Genomic DNA, 22419 nt, shown 5'->3' with positions numbered 1-22419 from the left:
TAGAAAAATGACAAGATATCTTTCCTTCTCATTGAGGAATTATTTTCCTTGTGTCTCAGGTTTTCTGTAGAAAGATGCTTTTTTATGAACAAAATAACAGTTAAAAAGGCAGTTTTTGTCATTATTAGCTGTGCTTTTATGGTTTCAATGTTACAAGAAAGGTCCTCTCAGACACTGTACACATCAGATTTGGCTAAAAAAGCTCTCTATGGCTCCTGAGGAGATTTAATAGGATGGTTGGCAAGTCTTAACACCCATCAAAATTTTTGATTCACTGCTTTTTCCTCTTTGATATTAATGATTGACATCCATTTCTGTACAACAGTTCAGGACATCTGGTTAAGCATAGAAAGTGTGAAATACATTCACAGCTCATTCAAATACAGCTCATTCAAATGTACTGTACTCAAACTTTAAGATTGACACTTTGAAATTCCTATCTTACAACTGACATGTCAACAATGTCATTAAAACATAGAATGACTATTTAAAATATAAATATATATGAAATGTAAAATATAATATATGTATACGTATATATATATATATATATATATATATATATATATATATATATATATATATATATAAGTGCTTTATATATAAGTAAAGCACTTTTGCTGGTGTCTTTCATTTACGTTACTCTCCTGTGACGATCCTATTTGCGTAACACATAAGTAGAAATATTGTTTTTTGAAAAAGATAAATTTACTCAACAGGTAAATTCATTTCAACTAAGTCTCAGAAGTAGAAATAGAGTACTTGAAGGGGATTACGCCCCCAGACATGATGAACGTAATGAAGGGAGACGTAACTGCGTGACGCGTGAGAGCATGAGCGGAGTGAGTATAATAATACAACCCAGAGATCGCGTCACACTTGTCATCCGGGCTTGCCCTGCTAGTTCCAGCACTGGGAGAACTGACAACCGACTGGCCGAGACTGTCCACCTACATTGCGTTTAGCCAGGCTTTGTAAGTATATCCTTGACATCTCATGCAAATATTAAAGTCAGTTTAGAGGCATATCATCATATTAGATTACATGTAGTATAAAGCGGTATTGACTGCAGATGCAGTGCAGTAGCTCGAGGTTTTGCCCGGAGTTAGGTTGTGGGCCAGACGGCACCAAACAGAATTGCCGTCCGTCCGACCTACAACCCTAGGCAGCTACATCGACTGTTGACACGGTCAGTTCAATACATAATTACAACCACGGTCCCCCGACAAAATAACGTGTTTCTTCGCCGTACGTGCGCGCCCGTACATTCACCGTTGAGTGATTTAATCACAGAAAAATCTGTCATACGGGTATAGTTTTTCCACATGTTTCAGATAGATTATGTCATGGATGTCTATTTTTGTACATCCATGATTCTGTAGACTGTATTTTATGTTTTCCGGCCGTAGTTCCCCTGCTGTATTGGGAAGCAGACAGATATCGAGACATCGTTTACTAGCTTACACCGTGCAAAATAGAACAGAAACAAAGAAGGTAATTATACCCTTATTTGTTGTTTTTTGTTGTTTATTCATTTATAACATCATCGATATTTAACAACTCTATGAGCGACATGAATACTTCATGAATTGTTTACGGAGTGTCTATTTACAGGCGTCTGTGTATAATGTACTACGTAACTAGTAGATGCTGCATGCTCTCTCGGTTGTCGCAGATGAACCGTGACACGCCTCTCTACCTATGCACTAGTACCACTAGTATTAGTACCACTAGTATTAGTACCACTAGTATTACCACTAGTATTAGTACCACTAGTATTACCACTAGTACTAGTACCACTAGTATTACCACTAGTATTAGTACCACTAGTATTACCACTAGTATTACCACTAGTATTAGTACCACTAGTCAACTAGGTTACTGCTTAGTGTGGCGAAGCAGACGACTATGATATAGAAAATGTGAGGTCTGAGCAGCCACATATCTTCGAATCATCCCAGAGGTAGTCGCAGAGGTATTTTATTGCTTGCTTGTGAATGTAGGATTTACATCACATTTGTGGCAATAAAAGTGTAATAAAATAAAAGTGTAATGCAAATACATACTGTTGTCTCTGTAATGTTGCTGATACTGATTCCACGGACGGCAGATGTAACCACACCGCCAGTCGCTTGTGGTTCAATACTCAGTGAGGCGATCGAGGGTCCCTACTGGCCAGGTGGAAGCTTTGCAAGGGCTGTCGCAGAGTATTGAACACAAGCAACTTTGGATGTAATGTTCTCACAAGTTTTGTAATGAATCATTTTTGACCTCGAGGAATGAGTCAGCATTTTATATCGTGACAACAATGTTGTTTTTGCGAAAAGTAAGCGTATGCGTGTGTAATGGACTCACTGCATACGACTTTCAAGTTCAAAGTTAAAGTTGAAAGTCAACTTACCACGGTACACTTTGTTTGTGAACTCGATCAACATAGCAGGCGGTGCCTGTTTTTAAAAAGAGTATTGTTCAAGCGAACCCGGAACTCACTTTGCATGCAGGATTTAAACACTTCAACACACACACTTCACTTGTGATTTTATTGTTCTGTGCTATTCGTATCCTGTTCTGTGATGGAGGGACTGTGGCCAGGACAAAATATTGATTTGTGGTATTATGGTTGTGAAAAGACTTGAAATAGCAGTGATGGGCACAGTTTATTGTGAAAATGTAAATGTTTTTCAGAGCTTTGGCTGATGTGAACACAAGTACTTTAATAATAAGTTTTAGCCATGAAGAAGAATTGTGTATCGGTTAAATTTATACTCTTACTCCGCTTGACAGTATCCATGATCTACATGTTGCTTAAAAAATATTCATGTTGCTATAATATTGCTTTCTTCTTAGAAGAAATGAACAAATAACATTGCCTCAGCTTAGAGGTACTGGTAGTATGTGCCTCAAAACTCAAAAACTTAAACTTTTACTCAAATTTCCGTTTAGGAAACTCATCCATTCTCTTCCAACACCAAGAATAAAATCAAGGGTCACCAAGCAAATTTTTGGTGCAGTGGAAACAAATTTCCTAACATCACTGACATTTGAAAATTAAAATGGCCGCCACCCTTTGTTAACTCTATAAGATAAAATGAAATTTTTGATTTTCATAAAAATAAGCTGATGAAAAGTTTACTTACTCCAAGAGCTTAAAAAAAAGCCCTGGCAAGTGGTAGACCAAAACAGGATTGTAAAAGTTTAAGAGGGCGAACATGTACCTCCAAGGTGCATTCTGGTAAAAAACAATCTTGTTGCTAAGTTGTAAAAGGTGTAAGGAGGCACGAATGCAAACAATTTGCACAAGCTTTCATCTCCATTAGCATTGCCTCATACAATATAACAATATTTTAAACTAAGTGGAATTCATATGTCAAAGTCATAAAACTGAACTGTTTTTCTCTAATAACATCAGCATAGAATTTGTAAGTATAATCTCTAGCATTATGCGTTCATTAGGTCTTGTAGATTTTTGATTGATATTGGCTGAGTAATTCACAGGCAAATCATGGGATAGGAAAAACAACAAAGAAATGTAAAAAGCCAAGGAATATTTTCATTTGTTTATATATTCTCTGATATCAACCGTAAAAAGTATACAGTTTAAATTTACACATGAGAACATATGGTACAGACTTCAACAGGGCATGACTCAGCAAAAATTGACAGGAAACACAAAATACAAGAAAAGGCAGATGTTGAACGAAGTGCATCAGAGAGATTGATTTAGTTCAGGATATTTTACACTTAGTAATAAATTTTTAATAATTTTCTGCAAAACATTGACACAACAGCACTGGTTATATAGCTTGATTTGTTGAAGGTAGGTCTAATTCACATATGCAAAGTTTTGAAGGGACTGTTACAGATTGTTACAACAGAACTAAATACTCGTATTTACTTTCACGAGTTGCCATGGCAACCAAAATTTATTGTATGGTCTTCATACAGGAGACAATGAACACCACTGACCCATGATGTACATCCTGTTGACCCCTACACTTGATTTATGGGTTAGACGTGTCATGCATGTAGAGGAAGCTTGTCTGTGATGGAAACATCTTGTTGGTTGGAACTATTGATATTCAAATTTATGGCAAGGACACAGTGATTTAAATTACTTTAATAGCCCTGTATCCTAGGTCTAACATAGCTTTTGACACTTTAATGTCACTGACTTCTTGACGTGAGGAAATCCGAAGGTCACCATGACGAAGCAATTTTGGTGGTTTTTAGTTGTTTGTGAAATCAAAGCTCATCATGACAAATCAGTTTTCACAGTGATGAACTCAAAGTCCTTGACATTGATAAATAAATCTGTAATCAGTGTCATGGTGAACTTCAGCCTTCAAATAAGATTTGCAAACACCTTGCTGGTGGAATTGAATCTGATTCAACAATCTAAAATTTGCCATATGCCACATCAGCACCCCACTGTTCTTTTGGGGATCTATCCATATGTTAATAATCATACAGTAGAATAAATTTTCACAGCAAAACAATATTAAAATTATGCATTTATTATGTAAATTGGCCTCAACTGGTCTTCAGTTTACTTGTAATGTAGGTCATTCTGACTTTTGGACTACATGTTCCAGGCATGATAAGAAATATAAACGCATCAGATTTTACTTAAACCACTTGACCTCCTTTGAAACTCAAAGCTAGTAATACTAAACAGGGTTTATTATTATCCACATGCACTGACTGTTTAATTTAATGTCACTTATGAAAACTGTCAGGTGTTGAGTAAGACAAAATTTATAGGTAAACTTAAAATCTGATGAGACATTTTATTCAACAGCATCATTAGAAGGCAACCTTTCTGTATTAATGTCTTCTGTACATAATATTCATTATGATATTAGCTTCAACTGCAGAGTCATGACCTTGACAGATATTGGCAAATCTATCATTGTAACATGTAAGACTAATTGCCTTTACAGAAATGTTGTCTTTGTAATACAGCTTTCACCCATCTCTAGGCTATTAATCCATTATTGAGTTATTAATATATTATTGCTGTAACAAAACACTGTTTTACAACCTCACTGACATTCATGTCCCTCCAGAAGAAAAGCTTCACAAAATAGTATTGAAATCATAATGATATGCACTTAATTCTAAAGAAATAGAATTTCACATGTGTGATGGAGTTTCACTCACTAACGTTCTCTCTCATTTTCAGAAATGTTTTTCAAATATATATTTATGACAATATTTGCAAGAAGTGCAATTTTTGAGTCAACCCTGATCCAATTTGTTTTTATTTGGAATTAGATCAAGTGAAGTGGTTTAATGAGCTATTTTATAAATATTACACTTGTTTGTTTTGTGCCAAGTGATGCCTTGTATTTATAGATGTTCAAAATTTCATTTTAAAAGTCCACTCAGGCCAAACTAGCATCTTCAAGGCTTCTACTGTGGGCTTTGAAAGATGTCTCAACAGTCTATTATTACACCCTGATTTCTACTTTCTGTAGAAAGGGTCTGCCATCGTTTATACCAAACATATTCGTGGACAACACAGTCAATTTCTTCAATAAGACATTTTATTTTCAAATACTCAAATCAAAGTTTCTTTGTGCTGACGCTTTGTGATATGTGCTTATTAGATATAGGTGTTGAAATGCCAAATCAGCAGTGTTTATGGTGTGAGTGTCAAGTGCCTGTCAGCTCACCTGTAAAAGGTTATTAACTGATACATACTGAGTTCAGGTCTGGGTGTTTTGTCTCCACCAAGGTCAAAGCCTCTGTCACATCTTTCTAACAAATTAGTGATAGTTCTTTCAGAGAGAGTTTTTCCAGACTGGTGCTTTTATTATCGGTTTTTCTAAATAATAATTAAATGAGTCTAAAGCTCTTATCAATATATTTATATTTATGTCATGTAAGTAGATGTCAACATATATTCTTAGTTGTTTGACATTTTCACAACCTTATTGATCAATAAGAAATAATCTTCACATTTTCGTTAGATTTTTAATCATTTTCAACTTTGGTTTATTTCTATAGCTGGAAATGAAATGTTTGCTGAGAATGAACTATGTTGTCCACAGCTGATAGTTTATTCCTAGAACCTGTTGAGTAATAAAAGCCCTCTTTTCTTCCAAAGACATTGATAGCGCCTTAATTGGTCCATTTATCCTTTAGTAGCAATGCAATCCCATATGGTACCAACAAGGTGTTCCTATAATCTTTTTGAAATGTTACACTCCATCAAAAGTAGTAGTACTACACCGCATGGCTCCCCAGAGTATTTATTTTAATAGCATATATTATCCTGAAAAAACTAATCAAAATATGTAAATCATATGTACAACTATGTAAAGAGAGATTTGCTGTGAAATTACTTTGTGATTATTGTCACTGTGTACGTTTCTTCAATATAAACTCTATTACATGATAATTATCTTTGTATAATGAAAGGAGTATGGTACCTACAGAAACAATTTAGTTCTCTAAATGAGTAAGGTTAAAAAATCTCTTTATTTGTAGGCATAATAATTATCAAGGATAGAAAATCTCTTTTATCTGTATCCAACATTACATTTTATCGAGAATTTTTTTGGTGAAACTGTGTTACATCTAGATTATAGAGATCATTGCTACAGCTAATAAGGTTATTTCATCTCAAATGCATATCCCCATCATGAAATACACCACATCACTTGATATGATTGCTAATGTTGCAAAAATGTTACAAAGTTTTATTTATCTTCAGATTTACTATCTAAGGATTCAACAGCTTATCTGAGGATGGGGTCTGGCAGTTCATCAAGTCTAGCAGCGGAATCTCATGTTGTGATCATTGGAGGAGGATTTGGAGGAACTCATGTTGCTAAGAAACTTAAAGGAAAAAATAAATTCACATTGATTGATGGAAAAGAATGTCTTCAGCATAACATATCTGCATTGCGAGGAGCAGTTCAACCAGGTTGGTATTCAAAATGTTTCTTATCATTGTATGTGAAATTTTGGTATGTGAGTGCTGTGTCAAATTTAGTTTAGACCCTGAGATACTAATGTTATCATTAAAGGCTGTCAACATCTGTATGTGTATTGTCACTATGTGTGTTTAGGTAGAAGTATGGTTCTGTCTGTCAAAAACTTTTATGCCTGTATTACAGATCTGATTGTTACATTGTGTGAAGGATGACTTATTGATTATAACCATGTTATGAATTATTTTTGTTGTATAACCCTGTATGGTTTATTAGGCTCAGAGAACAGCTCCCTCTATGTGTATTCAGTGCAGTTATTTGTGTTCATAATAATTAACTGAACTATTGCAAGTACATGAAATTATATGGCTGCAAATAAATACAACTACGGTACTAGAATTATTCAGAAAAGTTTGTACTAGGGTTTGCAATAGTGGGTAGATTTCTCTGATGCATTTGATAGAATTTGTTTATTTTCTACCACAAGTGAGATAACAGACAATCTTTGATCATTTGCTTTTGCACTAAGTTTGAAAATTATCATAAAACTTAATTCAAGTTCTGTGTTTTTTCATTGGAGTGGAGTGTGGATTTGTCAGTCATGATCTTTTGTATAAATGTATTTGTCTTATGATCATGCTTTTCAGCAAGTTCAGTAGGGCACTGAAAAAATATGTGCAGTGTTCTACCCAGCACACTTAAAACACAGTGGCCACTACTTTTTAAATTTGGTAAAACAATAGAAATTAAGTAATATAACAATCAATTGTATTGTTATGCAAATTAGTCACCATGATATCAGAAATCCTTGGAGAGAACACTAAATTATGTCAGTGTGTGATATGTGGCGCTGAGAGCTGTGTCCAAGAGAGCATACATACATTTTAGGACACACCTTGTCCCCTGGTAACTCTTCTATGTTGTCTATCACTGTTCATACTTAGGGTTCTAAGGATGTAGATTTGAATCGGGAGGTGAAGGGGAGAGGAAAGAATGGAATTGTTCAAACTAGGGAAAAGTAATTAATTAATTAAATCTAATTTTCTTGTCCTGGTAGGTTTTGCAAGTGCATCCTTCATACCCTACAGTGACTTAGTGGGTGACAATTTCAAACGTGGAACTGTGACAGCAATTGACCAATCTGCCAAGACTGTCACATTGGAAGATAGTTCTACTATCAATTACACAACTCTGGTCATTGCCACGGGAACCAGGGCACCATTTCCTGGACAAGTTCCAGCCAACAGTGATAAGAGTGATGCTGTCAGCATGTATGACAAAATTATTGAAGAGGTGAGATTATGTTTTTCAACAGTGAAAATGCATGTCATTCTAACAAGCGAAGAAGTGAAAATATTTTTACAAATCATTTGTCAGAATATTCATTGTGGGTTTCATTTGTATATGATGTGTCTGTCAAAAGAACCTTTACTGCAAAATTCCATAAATTCAAAATCACTTTATATGAAGAGAACTGAGGCAGCAATTTTGAAATATGTATGAGTTGACATGTATTTACTTGTTAAAACACATTGAGATAAGAGTGACAAGACTTTATTTTGGAAATACACCAGACAAAAGTTTTTTTCAGGAACCAATTCTTCTATTACATCTCATCCTGGTTCTTATATAATCATAGCAGTGTCTTTCCTGCTTAAAATTTCTTTCAACTTCAAGCATTGATTTTTTTTTAAATTGCATTGGATTTCATGGGATTTCCTGTTAGCTTTCCTGTTTGCCATGTTATCACCTCATTGACAAAAAACTCACCAGCGTGATTGAAATGTCAAGATGGATGTAATAATTGCACTGGAATGTCATATCTTTTGTTGTCGTTTTGAAAAAAATGTAGTTTATCTGAAATCATGTACTGAATGATACAAATGTCTTCATTTAGGATTGGTAGATGCAGACTGGCATAGCAAACTTTTCTTCTTGTTACTGATGTCAGGGTTCATACAATTCTGAAAGTTCTGGAAAATTATTGAATTTTAAATCCTTTTTGAAGGTCCTGGGAAAATCTTTGAAAATGATGTTGATTCCTCTGTAAGTCATTGAAAATTGATGATTTTATAAAATCACAAAATGATTTGTAATAAAGTGATGTTTTAAAAATGATACCTGGAAAATGGTATTTTTGACTTCAAAAAGTTCTTGAAAATTGCTTGAGGAGGCCTTGAATTTTAATTTGACTTTGAGTATATGGATATGGTTAGATATGAATGATTCTAATGATAGTGTATGGCAATTGGTCATTCATTCATTCATTCATTCATTCATGCCTAGTTATTTACATACCGATGAAGCATAGTAAAAGGTGGTTTTGATATTTCTTGTTGATGTAGATCAAATCTTCAAAGAAGATTGTAATTATTGGAGGAGGTGCAGTGGGTGTTGAATTGGCTGGTGAGATTGCAACAGACTACAAAGACAAGGAAGTTACTCTGATTCATCCAAGAGATGTCCTTGTTGATGCTGACATTATTCAAAAAGCACAGAAACTTATGAAAGATCAGCTGACAAAACTTGGAGTTAACCTCGTACTTGGCAAGTATAGACTGTTTGAATAAAATTCAATATGACCTTTAAACATTCAATATGACCTTTGTAGTTACCATAGAAACTGAAAAGGTACGTGAAATTTAAAGTTCAAAATGTGATGACATCTAGGCCACAAATATCCAGAGAATGTGGATGCCAGCTGAATACTATGGGCACAGACTGTGTACAATGTGTAGTTGTGTTCCAGTAATTGTAAGGCAAATTTTATTTCAAATTACGTAAGTTAGCTGATATCCTGCAGGGCAAATGGCTGGGTAGAATGCTACAGACCGACTTCAGAATGTTTTATTTCTGAGCTGCAACAAGCCTTTGTGCTGGTAGGGTATATATATCACATATATGTACATGTAGCCTAAGGCAAAAGCACTGACCATTCCAGGTATGTAAGCGGTCTGAAATCACCAAAGTGCGCCTGCAATCTGCGCCGGCGCATTTCAAACTGCGCCCCCATTTTGCGCCGGTATATTGCGCCGCCCAAACTGCGCCCTTACTCTGCGCCAAAACACTTCCGAGTGTCACAACATCGAGTAGTCGCACTTGCGTAGCACTAGCAGGACGCTTTAGCAGTGTAGACTGTAGATATTAATATCCGTGCCCTAAAAAATGCAGCTAGAAAAATGATATGACATGTTTTCACGGAGTCTCGGAGGTACGAGACCATGTTATGTTTGTATGGGACGGATTACACTCACTTGGCGGTATCGTGGCTTGGCCTCAGCAGCAGTCAAAATTTGTGAATTTTGCATCTCCATAAAGGCCAGGGACTTGATACCCGGGATCAAGTTAATCCCGTTCACCTTTGACATCCCCGGACGGGATCGAATGTTTATGTCTGTGTAAATTACGGCCACGATCAGTGTCCACAGGAGGTTGTACACAGGCCAATGTGTTGACATGCAAACAACAGATTATACGACACTGAATATAACGGCGAGACCGGTATACATGTACAGAGAAACAACGTTTCATGAAGCCCACAATGCTTGTAGCAATAACAGGTGTACTTCAACAGAAATGACAAAGGTACAGTCAATCTAGGACGCCGCTGCAACTGGCGTTATTACGTTCCGAATTCGGCTTACCCGGGGCTCTGGCTGCAACTGTACAATTATTGCAGCTAAACGATAGCGTAGATGTCGTGCCATTGCCAAGATACTCTGCTGTTTCTGATCGTTTTGTCTACAGAACTACTAAAAACTCTCTCAATTCGACAAGAAAAATAATTACGGTTTGAAATCGTGCATTAATTTATATTTATAAAATAATAAAATGTGACATCACCGATCATAAGAAACGTGGTGTTGAAGAACATATATTTTTTGAACAGAAGACTACGGCGTCCATTTTCTGTAAGTATAGGTACATGTAATCTAACTTTAGCAAACTTGCGAGTCAAACATCCGAAGAGTAACGTCAATATTTTTGGTTTTGTTCTACTCATGTTATAAAATAAGTCAAATTTCGGGAAAGTATCTGTACATTTTCGATATCTGTGCAGCGCGCAGCGCAAATGTGTAAACCGACTCTGCATTTATCCATCCTAAAGACCATGATCAGTTCGCGACTGCAGAACCCCCCCCCCCCCTCTCTCTCTCTCTCTCTCTCCCAAAAAAGTTTAGCCATTTGATGTTTTATTTTGCCGACATTTATTTAACGGTTCACGATCACAGCTCAATGTTGATGTCGATTTTGATTTACGAAGTTTCTTCGTAACTAGAGACATGTCACGGCCTGGAGCTAGTTATCACTATAAAAACATTCTGTGTAAACGTTTTTGCTTCCGAATGGAGGTGACAGGTGACTTCGTGTGTAAAATATTGAATGGCAATATGAATTTCACCGTTAAGAAAGTCTATGACTTTCAAACTAGTCGCACAAACAACAATAAACATGGCGGAGCAACGATACCGACATATTTTTTTTCTCGACCTCTGATGAGAGCGACTCGGTGAAATTTTCCAACCTGGTATTGGTTAGTATTTGGCTTTGCCCCATGTGCTGGGTTATGTACACGTAACTAATTATACAAAAGTTGTATTCTCTGTAAATCAATAAGCCTTTCGAACACGAAAGATTCGGATATCTGAACCTCAACATCGGTTACGCAGCTCGAAAGTTATCCTCCGAAACAGGACAGGAACATTGGTCAAAGCCGGATTTCGTATGGTATATAGATATGGAAACACGCAGCTCATTGTTAGAAAGCATGCAATGCATGATGCTCCCTAGCTTGGTCCTTGGATTGTTTCTTTCCGTCTCGCCCCTACACACCATCAATTGTCTAACAATCACAGGATTCAGTCACATGTGTCTTCAAATTTTGATACATTAATTCTACCAATCATCAAGCACGGAACACATCAAAAAACAATGATCGCGGCTACGGGTTCAAGGACGTTCGAATTCACGGGGAGAAACACCACGGATTTGTCGCAGAATTGTTATAACTAGCTTTATCTGTTTATGGAGAATATGGGCGATCAGCGTATGGTCGCACATCGAATCGACGCCAAGATATGATGTCCGAAAAGTTTAGTTTTGTTTTATTCAACTGAGACATCGCCTTTGTTATCGCCTAAACATCCTCGGGTTTTGTTTTCGGGCAGACTGCAACATGAATATCTTCCCAATGCATAGAGTACGGCCGTTCACGCAATCATAGACCCATGTGCTTTGGCAAACGCTCGGGCCATTTTTTTTGGACGTTGGTTAGAAACTAATGACAATATATAGGTGAAGATGTTACATCTGTCAAAGAGTATTGAAGATTAAATTACTTTCATCGATCGATAAAGAAGAGAAAGAATGAGTTAGTGAATATGGAATCAGAGACGGGAGAATCGAGGGTTTATGATCAATTGGGAACAAAAAATTTCGATTAATTGACTAACACAACCATAAAGGAAATTTTATTCAACTTTGAAAAAAGTCACCACCTTTCGTTGGCATAGGATTCCATGGCAATGGACCAACACATGATGTCGTTTAGGTCCTCAAAAATCTTCTAAAACGGCACGATGATAGTTACTAAAATGAATGAACAATTAAAAGCCCGTATTTAAATGACACGATATCAGTTGTCGTTTCAATTTTTTTCTTTTCTGTCAGAAACTCCACGATGATGTTTTGGAAATCAAATGGGAAATGCCATATTCTCGGTGCTCCGATCGATCCATCCATTGAGGTAAATTTCTCTGCCATGATCCGCCCATGGATGTAAAAAAATAGATGATCCGCCTCAGTAAATATCTGAAGTTTCTACAGGAAATCTCTCGTCCGTTCACGGATCTTTTTTCGTCTTTCATTTTAGTTTCAAGTTGTTTATAGGGTAAGGAAGCTAGAAATCCATCAAAACATCGCTCCAGGGTCTATGATCAAAAGCATGAGCGTGTTTTGTCATCAGCTGTCAGCAGGTCGTTTTCCGAACCGCGACAGGGACTCGGAAACCCGCCATAGTGTCACAGGACGCTAGACCTAGATTGTATGTAATTGTGTGCTATCGTTTTGGTCCGTTTTCAAGGTTAATTGACTCTGAATAGCCTAATCATGGTTGTGACTCCCGTTTTTGACATAACTATATAAAACCCATCGGGATTGAGTGTTCATTGCGTCCCCTTCCACTGTTACCACCACTTTGAATCAGTCTGTGGATCGTACGTCCCAGCCCGATCAGTCTCTCGCTGATTTTTAAAACCTGGTAAATAATGTTCTTCGTAGTCTGATATAATATTCTATTCTCCATTATGTAAAGATGAATGTCTCATTCATATTTTTATTTAGACGAATATATCAACTTCTTGGTGTTTGGAAATAAGAGTGTTGCAATAATTTCCATCGGGGACTTCAATGATGGATTCACTCAGCGATTCGCTCATGATACACAGCACTGTACTTCCATGGAGATTGTATCGCTGTTTTAGCAATGACTTTGATCGTAAGTTTTCATTCGACCAAAGTGATGAAATAATGCTGACAAGCACTAACTATGTACAGTCCGAGTTCACTTCACATTCTCACTATCGATCGCACTTTCATAGTGAGCACGTACACTTCAAGCCCTCACATTCGCTCTCCTAACTTTAGCCTCGCACTTGTCGATTTCCGGTACCCTTACATACCTTACGTCAGGAAGTCAGTCGTAAGGACGGTCGCATTTGCTGTTTGCACGTTAAATGAGAGTATCAGACCAGGTCTCAAATTCACTCGCAAATGTGCATCACAAAGCGAAATGGGAGTCTCAAGTTCAGTCGCAAACGTGATCGCACTTTGACTCTTCTATGAACTGAGAGTCTCAGAATCAGTCGCATTCCTTATCATTTGGGGTCGTCATGAATTGGAAGTAGCAATTATTGGACGATTCAAAGGCCGCAGAATTAGAGCAAGAATTACGGTCCAAGAGGTTCCGATCAAACAAGGGAATGAGTATGGAATGTTCGGTTTACGGCTGCACCGCCTATTCAGACACTGAGACAGCCAGGACACTCTCGCCATATACTGAGTATAGGCCAAGGGTTCCCAGACACTTCGCACCAAAACCACTTCGCACCATACCATCTCGTCCCATACCATTTCGCACCAAAACCACTTCGCACCAAAACAACCTCGTACCAAAACCACTTCGCCCCAAAAGTCATGTCCCCAAACCACTTTGCCCGAAACTTATCGCTAACTGGTAAAGCTGAAAATAACCACCTTTCTGTCATCCTGGGACTGAAATCTTGAAAGTGTACGCATTTCGCGAAATTGACATCGTGCAATTCCGCGCAAGGCACCTGAGTTGTAGCATTTGCGTGTTTCTATTTTCTTATTCTATCGTTTATGGTTTCATGCAACAATAAATGGTTCGTGGTAGCCAAAATGTCCTAACACATTAATGCTTCCAAGTTGCAGGTAAAAACAACCTTGTGATACGTCGTAACATCGTTGTTTCAGGACGAGTTGACGGTACTATACTTTGGGCGAAGTGGTTTTAGTACGATGTGGTACTTGGGGCGAAGTGGGGTTGGGCGAAGTAGTACTTGGGACGAGGTGGTTTTGGTACGAAATGGTTTTGGGACGAAGTTGTGTGGGGCGAACTGGTTTTGGTGCGAAGTGTCTGGACCCCGTATAGAGTTACCCTACGAAATGTATAATGGCAGAGATATTTGGCCATCGAAATAGTTTGAGAGTAAAATTTAGCGTCTTTTTTAACCTGTGAAAGTATTTACCGACAAGGTTTGGGTAGAAACTACAAACAGATTTAAAGGTCGATTTACGATGCAAATGACACCACAGGGGATTCAATCTCCGATGATGACGATGATGATGATTAAATATTTAAAAATGAAGATAAATAAACATATATTTGGACTCAGTAAATTTGTTGTTATTGTTGTTGTTATTGTTGTTGTCGTTGTTGATACTATTTGCAGAAAAGAACAAAGTATGCGCTGCAAATTTCAACACAGCCTAACTATAGGCCTACATGTGCGTCGCAAATTCAACACAGCCTAACTATACACAGATACATGTGCGTTGCAAATTCAATACAGCCTAACTATACATGTGCGTTGCTGCCTAACTATACATGTGCGTTGCAAATTCAATACAGCCTAACATTACCCAAGGGGTGTCACTTCATTGCCACACACTTTTTTTCGATCGCCAAAAATGCACCTAGCATGCATCGAAATCGGTAAAATTCGACGTAGGGTCAAAGCACATTAGTCTTTCTCAATAATACTCCAACATTTTTACCTCTTACCGATGAAAAGTCGAGAAATCAGCAAGTTTTTCAGCGTATCTGGACGTCTCTTACATTTCAGATTTAAAAGGCACGGCGGGGTATTGAGTCACGTGGGCGCTTTTCAAATCGAACCAATAGCAGAGCTGAATGGGCCAGCGTGAAAACCCGGAAGCAACGTATGTTTCTCACATCTTTGGAAAGAACGATCTCTTGCTGCGGGTGAACTGGAACTGTTAAAGTTACCAGAATTTCGTATGCAGACGCACGCAGACAGTGTCACCCATAGTCTTCCAAAGACGTTAGAAACTTACGTTACTGCCGGGTTTCACGCTGGGCCCATTCGTTCAGTACGGGCCGGGCTCTGCTATTGGTTCGATTTGAAATGCGCCTACGTGACTTAATGTAACGCGCGGTCTTTTAAATCTGGAATGTAAGAGACAACCAGATGCGCTAAAAAAACATGCTGATTTCTCGACTTTTATCGGTAAGAGGTAAAATGTTTGAGTATATGATTGAGAAGGACCAATGTGCTTTGACCCTACATCGAATTTTACCGCTCTCGATGCTTGCTGGGTGCATTTTGGCGAGCTCTGCTATTGGTTCGATTTGAAAAGCGCCCACGTGACTCAATACCCCGCCGTGCCTTTTAAATCTGAAATGTAAGAGACGTCCAGATACGCTGAAAAACTTGCTGATTTCTCGACTTTTCATCGGTAAGAGGTAAAAATGTTGGAGTATTATTGAGAAAGACTAATGTGCTTTGACCCTACGTCGAATTTTACCGATTTCGATGCATGCTAGGTGCATTTTTGGCGATCGAAAAAAGTGTGTGGCAACGAAGTGACAGCCCTTGGGTAATGTTAGGCTGTATTGAATTTGCAACGCACATGTATAGTTAGGCAGCAACGCACATGTATAGTTAGGCTGTATTGAATTTGCAACGCACATGTATCTGTGTATAGTTAGGCTGTGTTGAATTTGCGACGCACATGTAGGCCTATAGTTAGGCTGTGTTGAAATTTGCAGCGCATACTTTGTTCTTTTCTGCAAATAGTATCAACAACGACAACAACAATAACAACAACAATAACAACAAATTTACTGAGTCCAAATATATGTTTATTTATCTTCATTTTTAAATATTTAATCGTCATCATCGTCATCATCGGAGATTGAATCCCCTGTGATGACACTCGACTGGCTCGGAGTTACCTTCCCTCTCGGGTGATGTTATTACATACTTCACATACGTGTCGGAAAAAATTACTTCCATCCTCCGCATTTTAGTGACACATTTCACCATATTTCCCACGAAAAACATGAAAATTTCTTTGAAATCGCCTGACTAAACCAAAATAGACTATTAATACCGTGGTTTGACATTGAAACGTCGCAATGGCGCAGAGTAAGGGCGCATTTTGGGCGGCGCAATATACCGGCGCAAAATGGGGGCGCAGTTTGAAATGCGCCAGCGCAGTTTGCAGGCGCACTTTGGTGATTTCAGACCGCTTACATAGCTCACCATTAATAAGGAAAGACCCATGTGAGTCACAAAAGATTTCTCTGTTACTACAATAGTAACTATTGAATAGGATCGGCTGCTATCAGTAGTTTCAATGGCATTGCCAACGTACGCTTCACAAAATACAGGGAGATAACAGTATACTGGTATCCATATGCTGAATTCCCTTTCAGACCTGACTTTCTGATAACTTACCAGGTCTACCCCTAAGGGTTTTGGCCTGAAAGGGTTAAATTACATACTGTGTTTCCTTAAATTTCATGAATATTTTAAAACAAGATAGGTTGAGTGTAACTGAATGTAACTCCATGTCTCAACATTGACATTTTCACAAAATTCACATCACGTTAATGTACAATGTAGGTGAAGCATGAAATATATACAACACCTTATCATTAAAAAGTTTGTCAAATATGTTGAATTTTAGCAAAACGACAGTAAAAGATACATCAACCGTACAGAAAAAAGTTATATCATTAAATTGTCTGGATATGAGGAATAGGAATAAATGTAACATTACTACAGATTATTTCAAATGGACCAAGGAATTAGAATGAATGAAAATTTCAAAGTTTGGAAAATTATGAAAATTATAGTGCGTCCTCAGGGAAATTTTCTCAGTATTACTACAAACCTGAGACTGGGATCAGTATTGTGTAGACTCATTAGACAGTGTTAGCTGTGCATATAGACAGCTAATAATAGTTTTAACTTTGTATATTGTCAGCCAATCACAGTTTCGACTTTGTATATTGTCATCCAATCACAGTTTTGACTTTGTATATTGTCAGCCAATCACAATGCCCCAAAAATACTTGAAATGATTGTTAAATGTTTTCGTAATCTCTTTTTTTCTTCTAAAAATTAATTTTCTCTTTGCTTCATATTATGTAATTCTTGTGACATAATTTTAGATGCCTCAAGATCTGGTGATGCACCGATTCAATTTGAATTTGTGCATGGTTACGTTGTTTGTCAATTTCGTATATTGTTGAATAATTTATATTTCAGGGGAGAGAGTGAGCAATTTGTCAGAGTTGCCACGGGAACACACAGCTGAAATGTTTAAAGTTCTCACAGACAAAGGAACTGAGATAGAAGCTGACTTGGTTCTTTTCTGCACTGGCGCCAAAGTCAACTCATCGGCTTATGAAAACAGCTTAGGTGAGAGACCAATTAGGCTTTGTAACATGTCCTACCTTTTGATTTTGTCAAAAGGAGAAGATATTAGTGTCCTTCTCTTCATTTCTACACTCCATATCTCTGAAGAAATGAAAGCAGCAATATCAGTCATACATTTATCTATAATGTCACTTGACACTCACAGGGCATAGTGGATTTTGGCATTACTCTCTAGTTTATAGTCAGAAACTGAAAGGAAAATGAAAAAGCAAAAAATAATTCAAGAAATTCTATGCATCATGATTATTTTTATAGTATGCCATAAAAAACAGCTGATTATAGGATAGGATTCTTAGTTGAATTGTTGGGTTGACGATTACTCTTGTCTGTAATTTTTCATGATTAATTATTGCCATGCAGGCTGCATGCCACATGTTCCAGTACAGTGATTCTAATTTATCTAATTTACATGAAATTAAATCTCAACTAAGCTTCCTTCATTTGGTAAATCCCTGGCTTCTTTCATGTTGGCATGGAGAAGTATGCAGACGCCATAAACTCACCTCCTACTCTCTCCATTTTAAATACTCTACATTCTTGATTTAATGTTTTGTTTGTATTGACAAAGTTATACGAGCCAAGAGGTCAGCCATTGTGTGCTGGGGTAGCTACCCGTACAATGTCCTCCTGTCACCTTACACTCAAATATAGCTTCTTAAAGAGGATGGGTATTACTGACGCCAGCCCTAGCCTTGCGTCCCTGCAATGGCATTATTTCTACTGTAGTAAACATCGTAACTCACTTGTACTACTTACTTGTTTGTACTTTTTATTGTGACAATCAGGGCAAAGCTCAGTTTCCCTTGTGAACACATTCTAAAGCAATCTCTGGTTTGCCTATGCATTGGTAGTTACAGCAAATATACTTTTCAAGGTTACCAATTCATACTTCCTTTTAAAAGAGAAATCAAACACCACAGATGGCAACAAAGAAAATTCTTAATTGTTGTGGAATTGTCCATTGATTCAAATTACACACCTGTTGGAATTCTACAATTCCACAGCACACTTTTTCAGAGAAACAGCACTTTTAACAATGATATATAGCTGTTTGTTAGGACTTGATGACTATAAAAAGACTACTATAAATGTTCTCCTAAGCAGACGGTTTTATATTCAATAGTTGAGTAAAGTTCAGTCACCTACATGTAACATGCACAGCCATGTACTATGTAAATGCTATAATTGGTTTTGTAGTAATGTTTTCAGAATTTAATACTGGGGTATAAAATATAATTATGTAACATAATGATAGAGTATAATAAAATGTGTAATTGTTATGGCAAAAAGCTGCCATAAAATTGAAGAATTCTCAGCTATATTTCCATTTAACATTTGACAGTTTCAGTTGAGGTTTGGAATTTCTTGACAGTGCATGGTCCTAAAAGCTCAGAAGTTCACATGCAGAGGTCGAGTGCATACAGTACTGCCAGTGTCTGTCTGTCTTAGGAAATGATACAATACAAATTCCAAATGCTTGTTACAATAAAGCTTGTTATTCCAATAACACATTTCCACTTTGTCCCAAATGTCAGCTGATAAGATGAATGAAAGAGGTCAATTAAAGGTCACGGAATTCCTGCAAGTAGAAGGCTGTGAAGATATCTATGCTATTGGTGACTGTAATGATGTCAAGGAAACCAAGATGGCATACAGAGCGGAACAACAAGCTGACTTGTTAGTCAGCAACTTGGTCAATGAAGCCAATGGTAAAGCAAAGAAGCCGTACAAACCAAGTAAGTTGAAATTTTGTCATCTTTAATTGTCTGACTTTCAATCGTTAGATCAGATGTTGGCATTTTGCTGAACCACATGACTAATAATCTTCAGAGAGTGTTTGTTCATTTTGTTGGCCAAGTTTATGCTAATCATGAAACCGAGGTACCAGGTAGTTTGCTTGAGGTTGTTATTTGTCAAATAAGTGACACAAATCCACCACTCATTTGGAGACCATTTCAGTCATGAAAAGGGTGTGATGAAGCTTACAATGATAGGGCCGACTCGCAGCGATTTCGAAGCTGTTATCCAATTGGGTGGCTGAATCTTACCAATATAATGAAAACAATACAAATAGACTCCCTAAGTGGCTGTGAATAGTGACAATCGACCAATCAGATATAACCTTGCAAACACGCTGCGAGTCAGCCGCAATGATAAGGGGACATTAAGTGTCAATTTTGATGTTTTCATCATTTTGTTTCAGAGAACAATTTTATTTCCATTGTTTCCTGCTGAATGTACGTTGAAATATAGATTATAACCTCATCAAGGAGTATTGTTTGAAAATATTTTCCAACAACCTGTAGACTGTTTCGGCATCTTCATGTTTCCAACAACACTGATGTTTTGCTTGGAGAATTTCTGTACTGACGCCCTCTATTGGTCACATACTGATTGTTCTCATGTTTTGATATTCACAGAGGGTGTCATGATGGTGGTGTCACTCGGCCGCAATGGAGGTATCTTTCAGTTTGGCACATCTGTCTTTGGACCATTTATGACGAAAAAGATTAAAAGTGGAGATTTGTTTGTGAAAAAGTTTTACAAGGATTGGGGACTGAAAATGCAGAAGACATAAGTTAAACAGATGATCCAAAGTGCAGCTATTTTCTTAATCTGTGCACAGCTCTTGCCAAGAAGTTCAATATCTATTTAGCATTGTACTTGTACAAATTTTTTCCAATTATTCTGACATACAAAAAGTGGAACCTCTCAGATTCAGATTATTGACATTCCAAGGGAACACACAGTTACCTTCTTGCTACCATGGTTTGGACTCATCCTATTGTTTTTTTTTATGATAAATTTGGACTTCTACATAGAGAATTAGGGGTCAAAGGGTTAAAAGGAGGGATTGCCCACAGCTTTCCTAATAGATTCTGAGCGATTGGTCTAATTATCTCTGTTTCATTGTTTGACCAGTTTGTGACTTTGTTGGGCCGCTGTGGAATTTTTATAACCAAAAGTATTAAATCTTTGAATGAGTAATACGTCAACCCTAGATTGATGGGCAGATCATTTTTTTTTTTGGATGGAAGCCTATTCAAATATTAATGACAAAAAAAAAATAACAAATTCATGAAATGGAATATACAAATGTAAGATCAATATTCTGATAAGCCATTATGAAATTTGAAACTTTGTATTTCTGTGAGTTATGTCATATTGCTTGCCAGTGATGTCATGAATTTTTTAAACATTGTTTGTAGATTTGTAAAGATTTAACAATCTGTCAATCATACCCAATCAAGGGACACACATGTTCCTTCCACTGATAGTGTAACACGGAGAGTATTAAGATTCACTAGCAAGATTAAAACCCTCTTCCTGCCAAGTTCATATTTCACCATCAGGACTGGTTGGTTAAAACTGGCTGAGCACAACCCATCTCAAATGGTGCATTTTAACAGAAAAATGGACATTTGAATGCCCCTGAAAATATACGTACCGAAAACACACTTTTTACAGACTAAAGCTGCTGTGACAGACCAAGACAAGTTGGTGAAATTATATTTTGTTTTGGTTCAATACAAGTTTTCCAAACTTAGTTGATGGGGATGTGATACTATTTGGCATGATTAGGGTTAACCAGAGAAAGATCGACCATATTCTCAAAATCTCTTGTGTCCGGCTTTTTTCTTTTTCATAATACTTGTATCATTGTTTCCTTTTGTACACATTTGTTTATTTTCACAGTAAAGTGGCCTACAGTGTCTTTGCTTTTTACAGGTGTATGAAGTAGTTGTAGTTACCAGGTTTAGCATTCATCCCACCATTAAGTCAATACTCTGCCAAAGTATATAGCTTCAATTTCATGATCATATCACCATTGACATGACAGTCTGCTGGAGGTTTTTTCTTCAATTTACAATATTGCGATATTTATATACTCACATAGGGCAAGTCTATGTTTCAGTAATCTAAAGATATGAGTATGTCAGTTTTTAGATAATAATGTGGTACGTTTGGTGAAACTTCACAGCACAAGTGTGTTACTCCTACTTCTTGTTAGGTTAGATTTGAGCCACAACCTGAGAGGCAACTTCAACACAATTTCGTCAGCATGAAAAGCTATCTCTACTTAATGCAATTTTCATCCAGCCTCCCTGATGAAGACTGAACGCGTAAATTGATAACTTCAAGAACACACTAAGAAAGTTTTAATTGAATGTATTATATCATACCATCAATCTAGAAACTGGTAGTTTCAGTGTGCAAATTTACATTTCAATCATTCTTGCCAGAGTCACAACTTTTCCAAATAATGACACAAAAGGAATGATTTGTTTCTATGATGATTTCATAAATGCAAAGAAAACAGAATTATTTTGGTATAAAACTATAGAAATGAATTAAGTGTCAGGAGAGTCTTCAGTTTTGATGTGAAAGGAATGGTAAAATAAAGGGACACTTCATTCCCTATTGCCTACTTGCTTGTATTTTCCATATTTACTTGTATATTGTGAATAAAATCCTGTTTAATACAGACA

General features: G+C 37.0%; 1 protein-coding gene across 1 annotated transcript; it reads left to right on the top strand.

The window, feature by feature from the left end:
* Positions 1-855: 855 nt before the first annotated feature.
* On the top strand, positions 856-22415 carry LOC139141837 (ferroptosis suppressor protein 1-like). Its single transcript, XM_070711528.1, has 8 exons — positions 856-974; positions 1383-1494; positions 6733-6931; positions 7996-8231; positions 9284-9485; positions 17759-17911; positions 19465-19665; positions 20350-22415. The coding sequence occupies exons 2-8, from the start codon at positions 1393-1395 to the stop codon at positions 20505-20507; spliced, it is 1251 nt and encodes a 416-aa protein (XP_070567629.1). The 5' UTR covers positions 856-974; positions 1383-1392; the 3' UTR covers positions 20508-22415.
* Positions 22416-22419: the final 4 nt, after the last annotated feature.

Source organism: Ptychodera flava, chromosome 10 (assembly GCF_041260155.1).
Source record: "Ptychodera flava strain L36383 chromosome 10, AS_Pfla_20210202, whole genome shotgun sequence".
NCBI lineage: Eukaryota > Metazoa > Hemichordata > Enteropneusta > Ptychoderidae > Ptychodera > Ptychodera flava.
Note: the sequence above shows the minus strand (reverse complement) of the source record. Positions and strands in the feature narration are given on the sequence as shown.

Excerpts from the sequence above, each read along its gene's own strand:
- LOC139141837 (XM_070711528.1), top strand. The coding sequence starts at position 1,393 with ATGTTTTCCGGCCGTAGTTCCCCTGCTGTATTGGGAAGCAGACAGATA. Across the intron at positions 17,912-19,464 it reads GGCTTATGAAAACAGCTTAG|CTGATAAGATGAATGAAAGA; the intron begins GTGAGAGACCAA and ends CCCAAATGTCAG. Across the intron at positions 19,666-20,349 it reads AAAGAAGCCGTACAAACCAA|AGGGTGTCATGATGGTGGTG; the intron begins GTAAGTTGAAAT and ends TGATATTCACAG.